Below are 13998 nucleotides of genomic sequence, written 5' to 3'. Positions count from 1 at the left end.
ACTTCCTGCCCTTTGGGCAGGGGGCTGGACTCAATGATCTCCCGAGGTCCCTTCCAGCCCTAATGTCTATGAAATCTATGAAATGTTCCGTTTAGGTAAAAAGCTAACTAAATTTCATTCACTCATTATAGTCTTACCATGGGAACTCTTGTGGGCAGTATGAAGTACTTCTTTTTCAGTTAACATATATTCCCCATTTGCTTTGAGATTTCAAGGACCAGCGTGCCCAAAAAAAGTCTTTCAGCATAAGTACAGAAACTTTTATACCTCATAAAAACTAAGAAGTCTTGCTAGAAAATGTTTTTAAAAAACCTTAGCTCTTAAACCAACATAAATTAATATGATGCAGCATTGCATAGACTTAGGTATACTGTAATTAAGTGGAAGTCCAGTCCTTTCAGTTATACCAGACATATACCTCCTGAAAATCTTCATATATATTAATATTGTTCCCTTTTTTACAGAATTTCATAGGAAGCAACCTGTAGAGGGGGTTGTCAAGTTATACTAAGTCTTGATGTTGACCTTTAATCAGTAGTTTCTAACCGGTTACTTCCAGGCGGCAGTCTTCCATTGGGACCTTCCATTATTTATGGTTGCAGAAATTATCCGTAGAGCCATGTTTCTTCAAAGTGCTGGAGAGCAGTATGATGTTGCTCTTGCTGTTGCCATAGGGCAGTTAAGGTTACAATTCATTGCTTCAATTCCTTATCATTCCTAACCAGGGCTGTCCCCAAAGTCAAGAAAAAGTTTTTAAAGAGGAAACTTAAAATTGGCAGAAATTGACTTGGGTCCCCAACCTTTCTTCTTAGTTTTCATTCGGTGTTAGGGAAATGGGATTTTTTCATTATTGTGATGATGAGATTGGTGATTTTACTCCTATTGTTGTAGAATCAAACTGTCAATATATAATTTTTTATTAGTGTTTTTTTTTGTTTGTTTGTTTTTTTTAAGGAACCAAAATGTTAACTTATATGAGTAAAGACAGTGGAACCATGAAGAAATCTAACCAACTTACTTGAACTAAATTCCCCTGAAGTAATGTAATATTACTTCCACTGAAGTAATGTTAAGTACTGCTTTCCAGTTTTGCTCACTGTCCTAAGGAGTCCTGGAGGTCTGCCTTGGAAGTTTATAATCCTCCCAAAATGGCTGTACTAATGGCTAATAGGATATGTTCTGGTTCCTAACTGGTTGCAACACTGACTGTGGGTTCATGGGATTAGAGCACATTATATAGCTCAAGTTTTCCCCTCTTTAATATTCTGTTGGAGAGGAGTTGAGTAAAGGGAGCGCATATGAACTCTGTATTTAGTTGAGGAGCAGTTTGAAACGTATCAGTTTCATATTTCTTCTTGAATTACCACATCGACTGCCATAGCATATGACCACCTAACATGAAGACACCAACTACTTCAGGTACTAGAAGTAATATAGCCACATTGGTCTAGCACTCTTTCTGAACTTTTTTTTTATAAATATACCTTTTTTAGTAGGAATAATTGACCTGTTTGGAGTTCTGTGCTCCTGCAGTTATGCTGCTTGAGCTAGCTGATTTTTCTGCATTGTGCTAGGGTGTAACCGAGGAAGCTGAACTTGATCTCATTTGATTCTAAGTCTAGTCCTTTGTCGTACTTCCAAAAGAGCCTGCCTCGGACGAGACAAAAATAGGTATCAACTGGTAGGTCAGTTTTCTGGTACTGCAGCTTCATTTAGGCATGTGACAGACAGTGAGTAAGTAGGCACGAGACAAAATAAGGAATGGAAAATCACATTGTGGTTAAGTTTAATAAATTCCATCTCTTCCACAAGTCTCTGGCTGATGCTTTCAATTGTGACACCTGATAGAAAGAAGAGTATTAAGGAAAACAAGACTAATCTACAAGCCATATATATGTTAACTGGCTTGGTGTTAAAGCCTAGAGGTTTTTGGGATTTGAAAATTCAAAGAGCTAAATCTCTTTTAGATGCTGATATTCAGACTTAAAGAAGTGTATCTTTCAGGCATGAGGTTTGGCCAGTGCATGTGGTAATTCCTGGTTAAACTTCTGCTGAACAAGGACAATTCCTTATGCCAGTTGTCAGTATTAGCTTCAACCTTGAAAGTTAAGTACATTATTGAACCCTGTTCTTAGTGTTGTGGCTTTGTGCTACAAATACAAATAATGCCATAGAATTGCCATGTTGAGACTTCTGGGAAAGAGCATCACCTCACTGAGGCTGGTAAACTTGTGCGAGTAGAAGCAATTTCAGCTTATTTTTAGGAGTCAAAGGGTTTATGCTAAAGGTTTTGTTTTTTTCCTTTGTTTTGCCAAATACATAACTGTTCTTTAAAAAAGCATGCCAAGTGCCTTGGGGTTTAGATATACTTGTTGGGAGATGAGAGTTTGGAAATATGTGGTCTCTTATTATCATGTTCTTAACAGCTGTTTAGCTCAAACATTTCAGAGAAGCAATGTCTGTTGAACCTTTTAAACAAAACTCTTCTGCTCAGTCTTTATGGTTAGTATTAATTCTTATAATCCTATGAGTTACAAATCCCTCAGTTCTGTTTCCCAGTGTATCCAAGATGCATTTTAATTTTGAAGCCGAGTACTGAATTAACAAGCAGAGGATTGATGGAACTTTCTTATACATTGTTGGTGGTGCTGTCTGAAGTGCTTAGCATTGGCTTCATTTTTGCTAACTGCTTTTACTGAGACAGTCTGATCAGTGCCATGTGCTTTAGAAAACCCTACCTGATTTCTGTGTAGAATCTTTTTAGCATGGTTGTCTTTAAAGAATTTGAATTCTAGATCTGAAAAGTTGTAGATGATTTGTATATCTGTTCTGTTTTATTTTTACTTGTTTCTACTTGCATCTTTTTTAGGAGTTTTTTTGAATTGCTGCTGTTCTTTGGAAAAGATGAGTTCTACGAAGATCCTTTAAAAGATATTTTAGGCTCAATCCAGGTAAAGTTAGTCATTGCCACCTTATGTTTACTAAATGCAGTTTTCATTTGTTAAAGTAACCATCCTGCTTGTAGCTAAAGAATTTGTGAATGTTAGAGTGAAATATTTGATGGCATAGGTCAATGCAGGGAAGGAAAATTATTAATACCTTCTTGATTTTTTTGATTTTTTTTTTTTTGTATTGAACATTAATGTTTTTCTTAAGGTTGCAACCATTTGACCCTGCTTGTATCAAATCATGAATTAAGTAGAGCATAATTCTAGTTTTGTAATGATAAATGTCTTTGTTTTTAAATTAAGGTTGTATTTTTCCCTTTTATTTCTAAGAAGATCAGAACTAGTTTCTACCTGCTTTCTGGTAATCTCTGACCAGAACTTAACATCCACCAAGAAATGTAGTATTCTAAGCTTAAATCAACAGTTTCTCGCCCACTGTTCAGATAGTCGGTTGAATGCTAAACTGCTACTGTCTTTAATTATTGCACTATTTTGTACTTAGACCTCTCTGCCTAAAATGGTAGGTATTAAAGAATGCTAACATTTTATTGTTTATAATTGTACAAATCTATGTTAAAAATAGGACTTGATGCCTCTGAAAGTGTAACCAGATGCTAAAGCACATGGGGAAGGAATTGCAGCCTAAAGAATACTACGGTTTATAAGTGGGGTCTACTTTTGTATGAATGCTGTGGGACTATTCTGTTAATATTTATGGCACCCATGGTGGGTGGTATATAGGCCTCAAATGATGGATCTTTGAGGAGAACACTATGTTGGGGAAAAATAAGTAGCAAAACTTTTTTTTCTACCTTTAAACTTGGTGTTTGTATTTTTGATAAATGCATAAAGCCAGTTAAATTACAAAAACCATTTAAAACATCCTTCAAAGGCTCTTTCTCTTGCTGGGGAAGCTTGTAAGACTTATTTTTTAACAGGATGTGTGAAAGTGTACTTGATTTAAAAAAAAAAAAACCACATTTCAGTTCCTTGGTTATCAGACAAGATTTATCTGAATATAGTACAAGAAATTAGGAGTAAATTGATACTAAAACTCTCTACAGCAAAAATGAACATCAGAAGCTGTTCTCCAGTTCGTATGAAATTATTTTCTTGTACAGTAAAAGTTAATGATAGAGAAATCCTCTTGAATTGAATACCTGAGAGAAAATTAGAGCACTGTTTGACTTCCCTCTTCAGACTTTCAGTACTGTTATGGATGATGGGAATTGGGTACACACAGGCTATTATTTGGTCCTAATTTTAATCATTTAAATGAATGATTTCAGCAGTATGTAGAATTTTTGACAGAAATGTCTGACTTGCATTTTAGCTCAAAGGTGTTAGTTTTGGACTATGCATATTCCAATATGCTAATTCCTTTAAGAATTAGTAGTACATAGTTGGTGTCACAGCATCTCCTTGTGTACAGACCTTGTATACATTGATTTCTGCCAACTGAAGATTTGGTCATTGGGGTTTGTTAGATATCTTTAATTGGAGATGAGAATTCAGCTCACTCATTGTCAACAAAATGCACAGGCTTGCCATTAATGGATGTTGGCAAGACTTCTGTATGAAGGAAATTAGATTGGTGCCTTTAGGTTTACTATATAGTCACAGTCAACATATGACTCTAGCTGTGATATTGATTCAATGCTGAGCATATAGATATAGTTTTGACATTTAGTTATTTAATGATTCAGTATTTATCTCACTTGTTCTTTAAATGTAATGTTTTTTAAAAAAATCATAGGAATGCCAGAACCTCCTAAACAGATATGGAAATATGAACCTGGAATTGGTGACTCGAATTATCAGAGATGGTGGACCTTGGGAGGATCCAGTGTTACAAGCAGTTCTTAAAGCAAAGCCTGTATCTCAGGACTTAGGTATGTCATTTAATAAATATATAGTTTTTAAACATTTTAAATCATTGTGTATATTTGAGGCAACATAACATAGTAAAATCTTTAATTTATACATGTAATTCTCTGGTGTTTCATTAAACCAGTTATTTAAAAAGAAAATGAAAGCCACTTTGTTTTCTTTGTGCTGACTTAAGAAGTCATGAGATGGTTGCTAAATTGACATGAGCATATATAATATGAAAGGCAAGTTAAGTTTTTACCTGCAAAAGAGCTTGGCCATGATTAGCTTGCTGATGTACTGAGAATAGCTTGTCTTGCAGACCAGCGCTGTCCAGCCACTTCCTTATTATACTCTCCAATTTGTCTGTGTTCATCTGCTGGCTCTTGCATAGATTGTAAGGCCTTTGTGACCAGGATCTGTTTTTTCATTTTGTTTGTATAGTGGAACGATTCTCGACCACGGTGCTATGAGAGCCATGTAAGGGTGCCACAGAACTGCACTATGTTAGCACTGTTAGGTGTGTGAACACTGACAAATACATCCAGAGGTGACTCCATAGTGTCAATAACATTTGGACCTGTTGTGGTCTTTCTGAATTCTTTGCAACAGAAGTATTGCTCTATTGACAGATATCGTTTCTCTGGCAGTGTCAAGCAGGAGGTTTCTGACAGGCCATCGAAACGAAACGAGTTGTCTTTTCAGTGGTGGGTCCAGAACTAAGGCAAATTAGTAGGATAATGAGGGAAAGCTTTGACGCTGCAGAGGACCATTGCAGAGGCGTCCAAGGATTTTGTTTCCAGAGCTGACAGTAGTTCATGTTTCACTATGATTTAAATTGGTGGTCTCCAAGCTTTTAAGTAGGAGATCACCTTTGGCATTTTAAAAGCAACCTGAGATCTACTGTGTACTGCTGCCACCCCATCCCAGCCTAGCAGGTAAGTCTGTGGGGAGGGAAATGGTGGGGCAGATCAAGGCAGAGGGGGGGAAAATATTATTTGGGGGTGTGCCTCCCCAGCAAGTAAGCTCTGCGCAGCTAGGGCCCCACTCAACTTGCCTCTTGCTCCTGCCTTGGCAGCACTGTCCCTCACTGTGGGGTCCTCAGTCTAGCCCTTGCCCCTTCCCTCCCCCATGGACTGACTTGCTGGGCTGGAGGATGCACATGCATGCATGCAGGCACTCAGTCCCCTGTCCCAGCCTCAGATTGACTCCAGGAGGCCCCAAGATCTACTGCAAGAGGCTCAGAGATCTAGCCATGGATTGGGATCCACTGGTTGGTGACCACTGGTTTAAATAGTAGCAAAGCAGGTATGAGGGGAGGGACCATCGTTGGTCAGTTGTGCATCACAATACAGTCTAGACAAGGATCCCTGGCTGCGATGACTGACTTGTTGATAAACCATAAGCAGAAATAGTAGCTGAAGTCCAAAAGGATATAGGTATTTACAGTAATGGGAAACCTTTATATAGGAGTTAGACTTGGCAGTCCTTTGTGGTACCTGGTACTTCTGTCACTCCCAAATAACAGTAAGCTGGTGCTAGTTTTTATTGCAGGCTGCTACTCCCTCTTTTTTTTGTAGCTAAATATTTTAACTCCTGATACTTTTTCTCTTGGCTTTCTTTAATATTCCTGACATGGCAGTGCACCTTCACACTACTTTCTTAACTTTCAAGCAAAAATCTCCTCTCAAAGGCGGAGGGGTGGGCCTTGCCACCATTTATATCAACTGCCTCCAAGGCGCTCACTTAGAGCAGGAGTTTCATTGAGCGTAGAACATTTTAAGTCCCTTGTGTGAACAGTTGTGTACTCCTTACATAGTTGGACTTCATTTGATGTTTATCTTACAAAAACTGAACTGAATTGCTCCCTCTCTGGGTGCTTTAAATAATGCAGCATCGTTATCTGTTATCCATTCACCTATAGAACTGACCCAGGTATTTAATTTAATTTTTTCTTTTCAACTTCTGTAATGCAGTCATACCATATAACTAAGGCCTCTGGCACACAGTTATTTAATGGCACAGTGGAATCTCATCCCCAGTCCCAACTATCACATCTTCTGCCATGCCACACGTGTATGGCAGGAAGCAAGATTGTTGGGATCGGGGATTGAGAACCCCCATCATGGTATTTCTGTTTGCCAATGCAAGGATCCTGGGATCATAAACCGTTCACTGGGGGTGGGAGGCAAGAGCTTCCCCTCTTGAGGACTTCAGACCCAACCAGGAGCCTCTGATCCCCAGCAGCCCAGCCAGAGCTGCCAGAAACGGAGTTTGAAGTCCCTGGCAGCAAAGCCCAAGGAAGCTACATCAGTGTATTCTTTAAAGCTCTAGGTGCTAACACCTAGATACTACAGAGCCTTCACCTGCTGTCTGGAGCTGAGCACCTGGGGGAGCTTTTTAAAAAAAATAGCTGCAGCCCAGCTGCCTGCATGCTCTTCAAAGCTCCCCATGCACTGGTTCTCACAGGATGGGGCACAGGGAGCTGAGAACTCGTGTGTCCCCAGCTGCCCATGCCCCATATCACGAAGCAGTGCCCACAGCTGGGGAACAGGGCTATCCCAGTTCCTCAGCTGTTGCTTCTGTGGGTGCCCCAGGAACTTAAAAAACAAAAAAAACAACAGCCATGTAACTGGGGCTCCAGGTCAGGAGACAAGCCGTGAAGTTGGGCTCTCAGCACCCCCTGATTTGCCTCTGGGGATTGGGTGGGGGCATCAGGTCCAGAATCCAGTGTTGCCCCCCTCCAGCCCAGTTTCACTGCTTTAGGTAGGGGACCATTGTGTCTTGGATCCTAGGGCTGCCTTATGCTAGATCCCTACACTCAGCTGAGCATTGGGATCTGTCATGTCAGCCCCAGTATGTTACGGATTTAGTTTAAAGCATGTGTGTAGCATGATCATGCTCCAGGAACAGCCTTAATATCCCCTCATGGCCATGTGACTCCTGCCTCCCTACTATGTCTCTACCCTCCCTTTTTCTTCACTTGTGACACTTTGTTAAGGGAAGCTGTCCCAAGGTCCTCAAGTGAGCCCTTATTCACTTTGGCTGGCTGGTACCTCTTGTACCTGGCTGGCCCCAGTCCATGCCTCTTGGACACTAAGATATGGACCTTCTGGCCCTGTCCATGCCCCAGAGAGCCAGTTGCCTTATGAGCTGTATTCATGGCTTCCTTCCTCCCCTATAGCCATGCCTATGCCTTACAGAAGTTACTCTGTGTTCATTGGAAAGGGCCCCCTGCTTTCCATGCAGCTTTTGCCTTTTTAGGCCTTGAACGTCTGTCCGTGTCTCAGGCTTCCTGGCCTTGGCCCTTCTATTCTGGCTGTGCTTCTTGGCTCAGGCCCACTGCCCTGGACCTTGGCTCCTGTGCCCCAGACCCACCTTGTACCTGTATGTTCTGGGCCCCTGGCCCTTGTCTTGTGCTCACTGGGTCAGCCCTTAGGGTCCTTGACCCCACGAGTCTTGCCCTAAGTCTTCCCCACTGAGGGTTAAGGTTGCCCACAAGCCATATCTCCCTTGGAGCCCTCTCAGCCCAGCTCCCTTGGGTAGCTTGATGCCTGTCTGTCAGATTGCCTGCTTCTGCTTGGGCACTGGGTTTATGTGCCCAAAGCCCCACCTCTTCCAGTCCTGTGGCTTCCCAGCCCCACAAACTGGTTTTCTCATGGAGTTGATGCCGCCTCTGCTGCTGTAGCCAGCTGCTCTCCCCTCCTAAAGTGACAGGGGTTGTGATGCAACAAGCCACAAAGATGGTTAGACGCATTCTGTGTGCCATTTTCTTGTGTTGTGTGGCTATATTAGCCTGCCATAAATTGGCTTTAACATGTGCCTGGGTTACTACTTATGATGTAATTAACACCTTAATTGCATCTTAAATGTAACCTGTACTAGGGATTTTTTTCTTAAATACAATACACACCTCTTCCCCCCCCAAAATTAGCATCCATGCTTAATGTGGGGAAGCTAATTTTCTGGTTTTCCTGATTTTGATTCCTGTTCTACTGGTACATATTACTGTGTGGGTTGCTGAGGGTATTTTTTGCCCTAATGGCTCATTGTTCTTTACTTTGCAGGTGTTTAATGCTTATCCCTCCTTTTTATGGTGTTGTTCCACTAATCAAGCTAACCCTTCTTAAGACAATTTTGCTGTCTTCTAGTTGTTCCTGATCTTTCACAAACATCTTAGCTCTTTAGCATAGGTTTTTATTTCTTTTCAAAGTTGTAAGTTCACCCATTGGGACCAGTTGCCAGCAGCAGTTAGAGATTCCGTTTTAGTGATGCAGGAAAGGGAGGTGGATCAGCTGAAAACAAGGCCATGTCTCTGCTCTATGCAGCCATTACTCTTTTTTGTTGTTTCCTTTCAAAAACAAAGTGTGTATTGTATTTGGGAACGTGTTATATGCAAGAAAATACGGTATTACATTTTTTTTAAGTCATGTTGAGAGATCATATAAACCATACATACTGTGCTGCTGTTGGTCCCTCCGCTTGCACAAAAAGGGCAAGTCCAACCTGTGCTTGCTGCACCTGTCCTCTTGTACATTGCAGTAGTATTTTCAGAGGACCACAGAGAGGGGGTTCTTTGGAGAAAGAGAGCCAAGTTTTTCTATGTGGAGAAAGAGCAAGGCCAAAACAGGATTTTACAGGCAATGGGAAAAGCTTGAGAATTTCAAGAGCAGCTCTCTGAAGAAGCCTGCCAAGAATTTTGAAGAGGAAGGGAAAATCAGAGGAGACTTGAACATAAAGGCTTTCTGCTCTCTACCTTTTAAGCTTTGTAATTAAGACATCAAGTTCCATCAAGGCTCTGTATAGTCTTTGCTTGGACAAGAATAGATAACCTTTCTTAAATTAATGTTACATTTGCCCAGTTTCTACTATAATTAGTTTTTTTGGGTTTTTTTTCCTGCTTTGGGATTAAAGCCTGTACATGTATCCCCAGGGACTTTAACCCTAGAGAGGAAGGGCTCTGGTAGAATTAATTGGGTTGAAAAGCACCCAGGGTTTGTGAGAAGTGATTTTGTGGAGCAACTGCAGCCATCGTTACTAGTGACAGTCAGTAGCCAGGAATTGCTGGTATAAATTAAACTTGGGTCTTAAGGGTGCTGCATCTTGAGGACATGTCACCTAAGGCTGTACAGTCAGAAAATGGGAACTCTATTTATAACAAGTCTGAGTAATATAGCAGACAAATCTTTGCTTCCCAGTCAAAGGAAATGGATGACACCTGATTATTATGCATGTTAAAAGTCCTTTATTTACAGGAGCAGAAGCACAAGTTAAAAGTGAATCTGCTCCATAATTTGTCAGGTCAAATCTATTTACCTCCTACTTGGGTGAAGATTGCAATGGTTTGGTTATCTTGGGTGTATTAAAATGAACTCTAAAAATGCAGCTAAGACTGAAAGTACCTGGGTTCTATGAGGAGGAGTATTCGCCATTATCATGTTCCTGCAGTTAGGTGAGGGCAGAGGGCCTTGATCTTTCCTAGTGTCTCTTTGTTTCTACGTTCTGCTAACTCTCATTCATAGATTCATAGACGCTAGGGCTGGAAGGGACTTTGGAAGATCTTTGAGTCCAGATGTCTGTGGGGAGTTAAATCTCCACCTTTATTTCTTTAATTGTTTTTAAAGAATTATTCTGGAGTTAAGTCCAAAATGTTCTGATTTTAATATAGGAATAATGCAGCTTCAAAGCATTTTTTTTGTCATATGGACATTAGACTTATGTGATTAATATTCAGGAAATTAAATCTGGATTAATATACCAATGATTTGGGCTGTTGCAGCAGTGATGGACTTTGTAGCCATTGTAATTTAGGCATAGCTTTACTTTGTTTATATCAGTCTTCCTTTTTCCAGTTAGTCATAACTTCTCATATTTTGAGGATACCAATTTTCCATGTCACATTGGGTTTTAAATTAAAGCAAAAATCTGTCTAGCTGCTTTTGCATTACATAAGTTTATGCAGAACCACTGTGTACATCCTTGTCTTGTTTCTCCATGATGAAAATCGATTTCTCAGCATTAGTCTCTACCTCCAATGAAGGGTCGAGGCTCCATTGTCCAAGACAGGGGTGGTCAGCCTGCAGGATGGGTGCTGTGAGCAGTGTGTGTGCGCGCGCGCGCCCTTGGCAGATTGGAGAAGGAACAGGTAGTATTAGGACAGATATGGCTTGAAGCAGAAAGCAAAGCATCACATCAGGCACAGGGCTAGAAGCTGAAAGCAGAGCAGCAGACTTGAGGGCAAACACACAGTCTTAAATTGAGTGCTGTCTGTGACTCAAATTAAGCAAATCTAACAGCTGGGGCCACAGTTTCAAAGGTATTTATGCACTTAAAGATGCATCTGGGTTTCTAAATGCCCCTAAACTCTTTGGTTAATGTTGCAACTTTAATTTTGTGGTATGTTAGTAGTTTTGATTCTGTTTTTCATCAAAGAAAACTTTAATACATGATGTATCAGTAAAAATTAGATTAATTTAATCCTTGTTGCAGCAAAGCAAGGACTTTTTAAAAATGAAAAATAAACTCTATGGGAATCAGCTCTGGTACTGTTACTGTGCAGTCTGAGGAAGTAAAGGTTAGTTTTGCCTTGAAGTAATGTTAATATTGTGAGAACTATATTGGAAGATTTGAAGTTTCAGAGTTACTTAGTTTGATCAATGATCCAAACTGACTGTGGAACTATGACCTTTGGAATCTGCAAAACAAACTAGACTTGGTTGCATTAATTAAAATAAAACATTGGTTATATGAACTGAGGGTGATTTGTCTTCTGCTCTTTCTCTGTCCTATCTGCATGGCTACTCAGCCTAACAAGATTAAAGATGTTTAGGAAGGAGAGAGAGAAATCATCATGCTTCAAGACTTAGCTCAGTCTGTAGTCATGAGAGGTGGAGGTGGGAGATCAGCCTTTAACTACTGGAGAATATTCATAACTGCAGGGTTATCCTAGGGACTGCTTCTGGCTCTTGAGATAACTTGCAGCCCCCAAGCACCTGGCCCAGGTGCTGATTCTGACCACCTTCCTGCTGCTGCCACTAGGTTGTCTGGGATTCCCCTTTCTCTTCCAAATTCCACTTCCTGCCTAGTCTCTAGGGGGAGGATGGGCCATGGGAGGCCATAGCTAAGGTTTCAGGGGGTACCTGAGACCCCTACATAACATAGCAGGACTGGTACACAATGCAGCAGTGAAGCCCACAATACAGCTGGCACAGCTGCCTCCAGGGAGGCCTGTAACCTCCAGCCACTTGCGTTGACCAGCTCTGGCTTATGGCAACGTTTACTGCACACTCATGAAGCAATCACTATTGATCTCTGGAGAAAGAATATGGAATGGGCTGGTCTCATCAAACAGCAGTACATCTGTTTACAAACAGAAAGCTAGCTTCCTGCAGATTTGTACTTAAACATCTGACTGGCTTTCTTGGATAGGTTTTTGTTAATTATAATGCTTAATGAATGTCCTATAAAAATGAACATGCCATTTTGTTGGGAGAGCAGAGTCTAATGATTTTAAAATCTTTCTTTTCTGTGCAGTTAACAAATATTTAAGCTCTGAAAATCCACTGTTCTTTGAACTACGTGCCAGATACCTTATTGCTTGTGAACGCATCCCAGAGGCAATGGCTCTTATCAAAGCTTGCATAAATCATCCAGATATCAGTAAAGATCTGTATTTCCATCAAGCTCTTTTCACCTGTCTTTATATGTCACCATTAGAAGATCAGCTGTTCCAGGAGGTACTGTGTGTTGGTATAAATTTGTTATGCCTGTAAATTACACTTAGTTGTCAAGGCATGTGAAATTTTATCCATAGCATAACCAAATATCAATCTGGTAGACTTTATATGACATCAGCTTGAATTTATTTTCCTAGGACTAAAGTCTGCTGTAAGTGAAGTGCATAGAACTCTGATTGATTTCATTGGAAGTTTACACATTTAAAAAACAAAATTTCTTTAACTCTTACAATTGCTGAATTTCTTGAATCTTCAGAGTTATAGTACCTTTTATTTCAAAGCAGTACCACAGCAAAAGAGTCTAAATCTACGTGACTTTCAGTTTATTTTTTCAGCTTGTCCAGGTGCTTAAGTTGTGAAAAGTCTCTCTCATTTAGTGTTGGCCGGATGATGTTCACTTAAGCGCATGCCTTTTAATACTTAAAGCACATGTTGGCAATTTCTCCATCTTCTGTCTTTGTCAAAATCAAGATGAGTTTGAAGAGGCCTTTCAACCCTTGTCCTCGCAGTGCATATGAATACACATTTTTATACCAAAATCCCGTTGCAAACTTTACATACCTGATAACATCTAACAAACTTTTTAAAATATGGAATTTAACTTAAATGATACAAAATATTTGTGAAACTCTTGCCTAAGAAACCCTGTGTCAGTAGCAATTTCTATATATTTCAGTGACTGCTTTAGCACAGCTAGGTTTGATCATATGTTTCCTGATAGTAAATTTTATCTAAATTGGTCTTATTTTAATTGCCTAGCACTTGCTGAGGACTGATTGCAGGAGTGGAATTGAGATCATCTGCAACACTGAAAAAGAAGGGAAGACCACCTTAGCCTTACAGCTATGTGAATCGTTCCTTGTCCCACAGCTTCAGAGTGGGGACATGTATTGTATATGGTAAATACTTTATTTCTGATGAAACAGCTTGGCAGATGAAGAATACGTAATGTAAAAGTGGTACTGGTGTTAACTTTAAGACTCATCTAAAATTTAAAATTGCCTATGTAACTATTTTGCTTGGTATGCATGTTGGACATATCTTGCCTTTTATACAATTCATATCTGTAATGGAAGAGGGCCTTTGTAGTAAGCATGATGTATTTGCTATATTGGTAACTTCAGACTAGTAGAAGATAATCTTTTTAGTTAATAAATTGTGGTAAATATAGGCTGCCTTAAGTCTGGCACCCTTGCTGGGTGAACAGGGACTCCCCCAGTGCCTGCTGGTCCCCTCTGACTAGTTTATAACAGGCCACTAGATCTTTCCTCAGCCTTCTCTTATGGAGGCTGAACAGGTTCAGGTCCCATAGCCTCTCCTCATAGGGCCTGCCCTGTTGTCTCCTGATCATGCGAGTGGCCCTCCTCTGGACTCTCTCCATGCTGTCGACATCCCTCCTGAAGTGCGGCGCCCAGAACTGGACGCAGTACTCCAGCTGCGGCCTG

The 13998-nt window shown here is 40.5% G+C and overlaps 1 protein-coding gene across 1 annotated transcript in view; it reads left to right on the top strand.

Annotated features, from left to right (window-relative positions):
* ZNF654 (zinc finger protein 654) overlaps positions 1 to 13998 on the top strand; it is a 31299-nt gene that overhangs the window by 3346 nt on the left and 13955 nt on the right. Inside the window, exons 2-5 of the mRNA XM_019528574.1 lie at positions 2870 to 2951; positions 4705 to 4840; positions 12351 to 12553; positions 13313 to 13452. Coding sequence (XP_019384119.1) covers positions 4738 to 4840; positions 12351 to 12553; positions 13313 to 13452 — 446 coding nt within the window. The 5' untranslated portion in view covers positions 2870 to 2951; positions 4705 to 4737. The remainder of the gene's footprint in view (positions 1 to 2869; positions 2952 to 4704; positions 4841 to 12350; positions 12554 to 13312; positions 13453 to 13998) is intronic.

Source organism: Crocodylus porosus, unplaced genomic scaffold, assembly GCF_001723895.1.
Source record: "Crocodylus porosus isolate Cpor-Errol unplaced genomic scaffold, CroPor_comp1, whole genome shotgun sequence".
NCBI lineage: Eukaryota > Metazoa > Chordata > Crocodylia > Crocodylidae > Crocodylus > Crocodylus porosus.
Note: the sequence above shows the minus strand (reverse complement) of the source record. Positions and strands in the feature narration are given on the sequence as shown.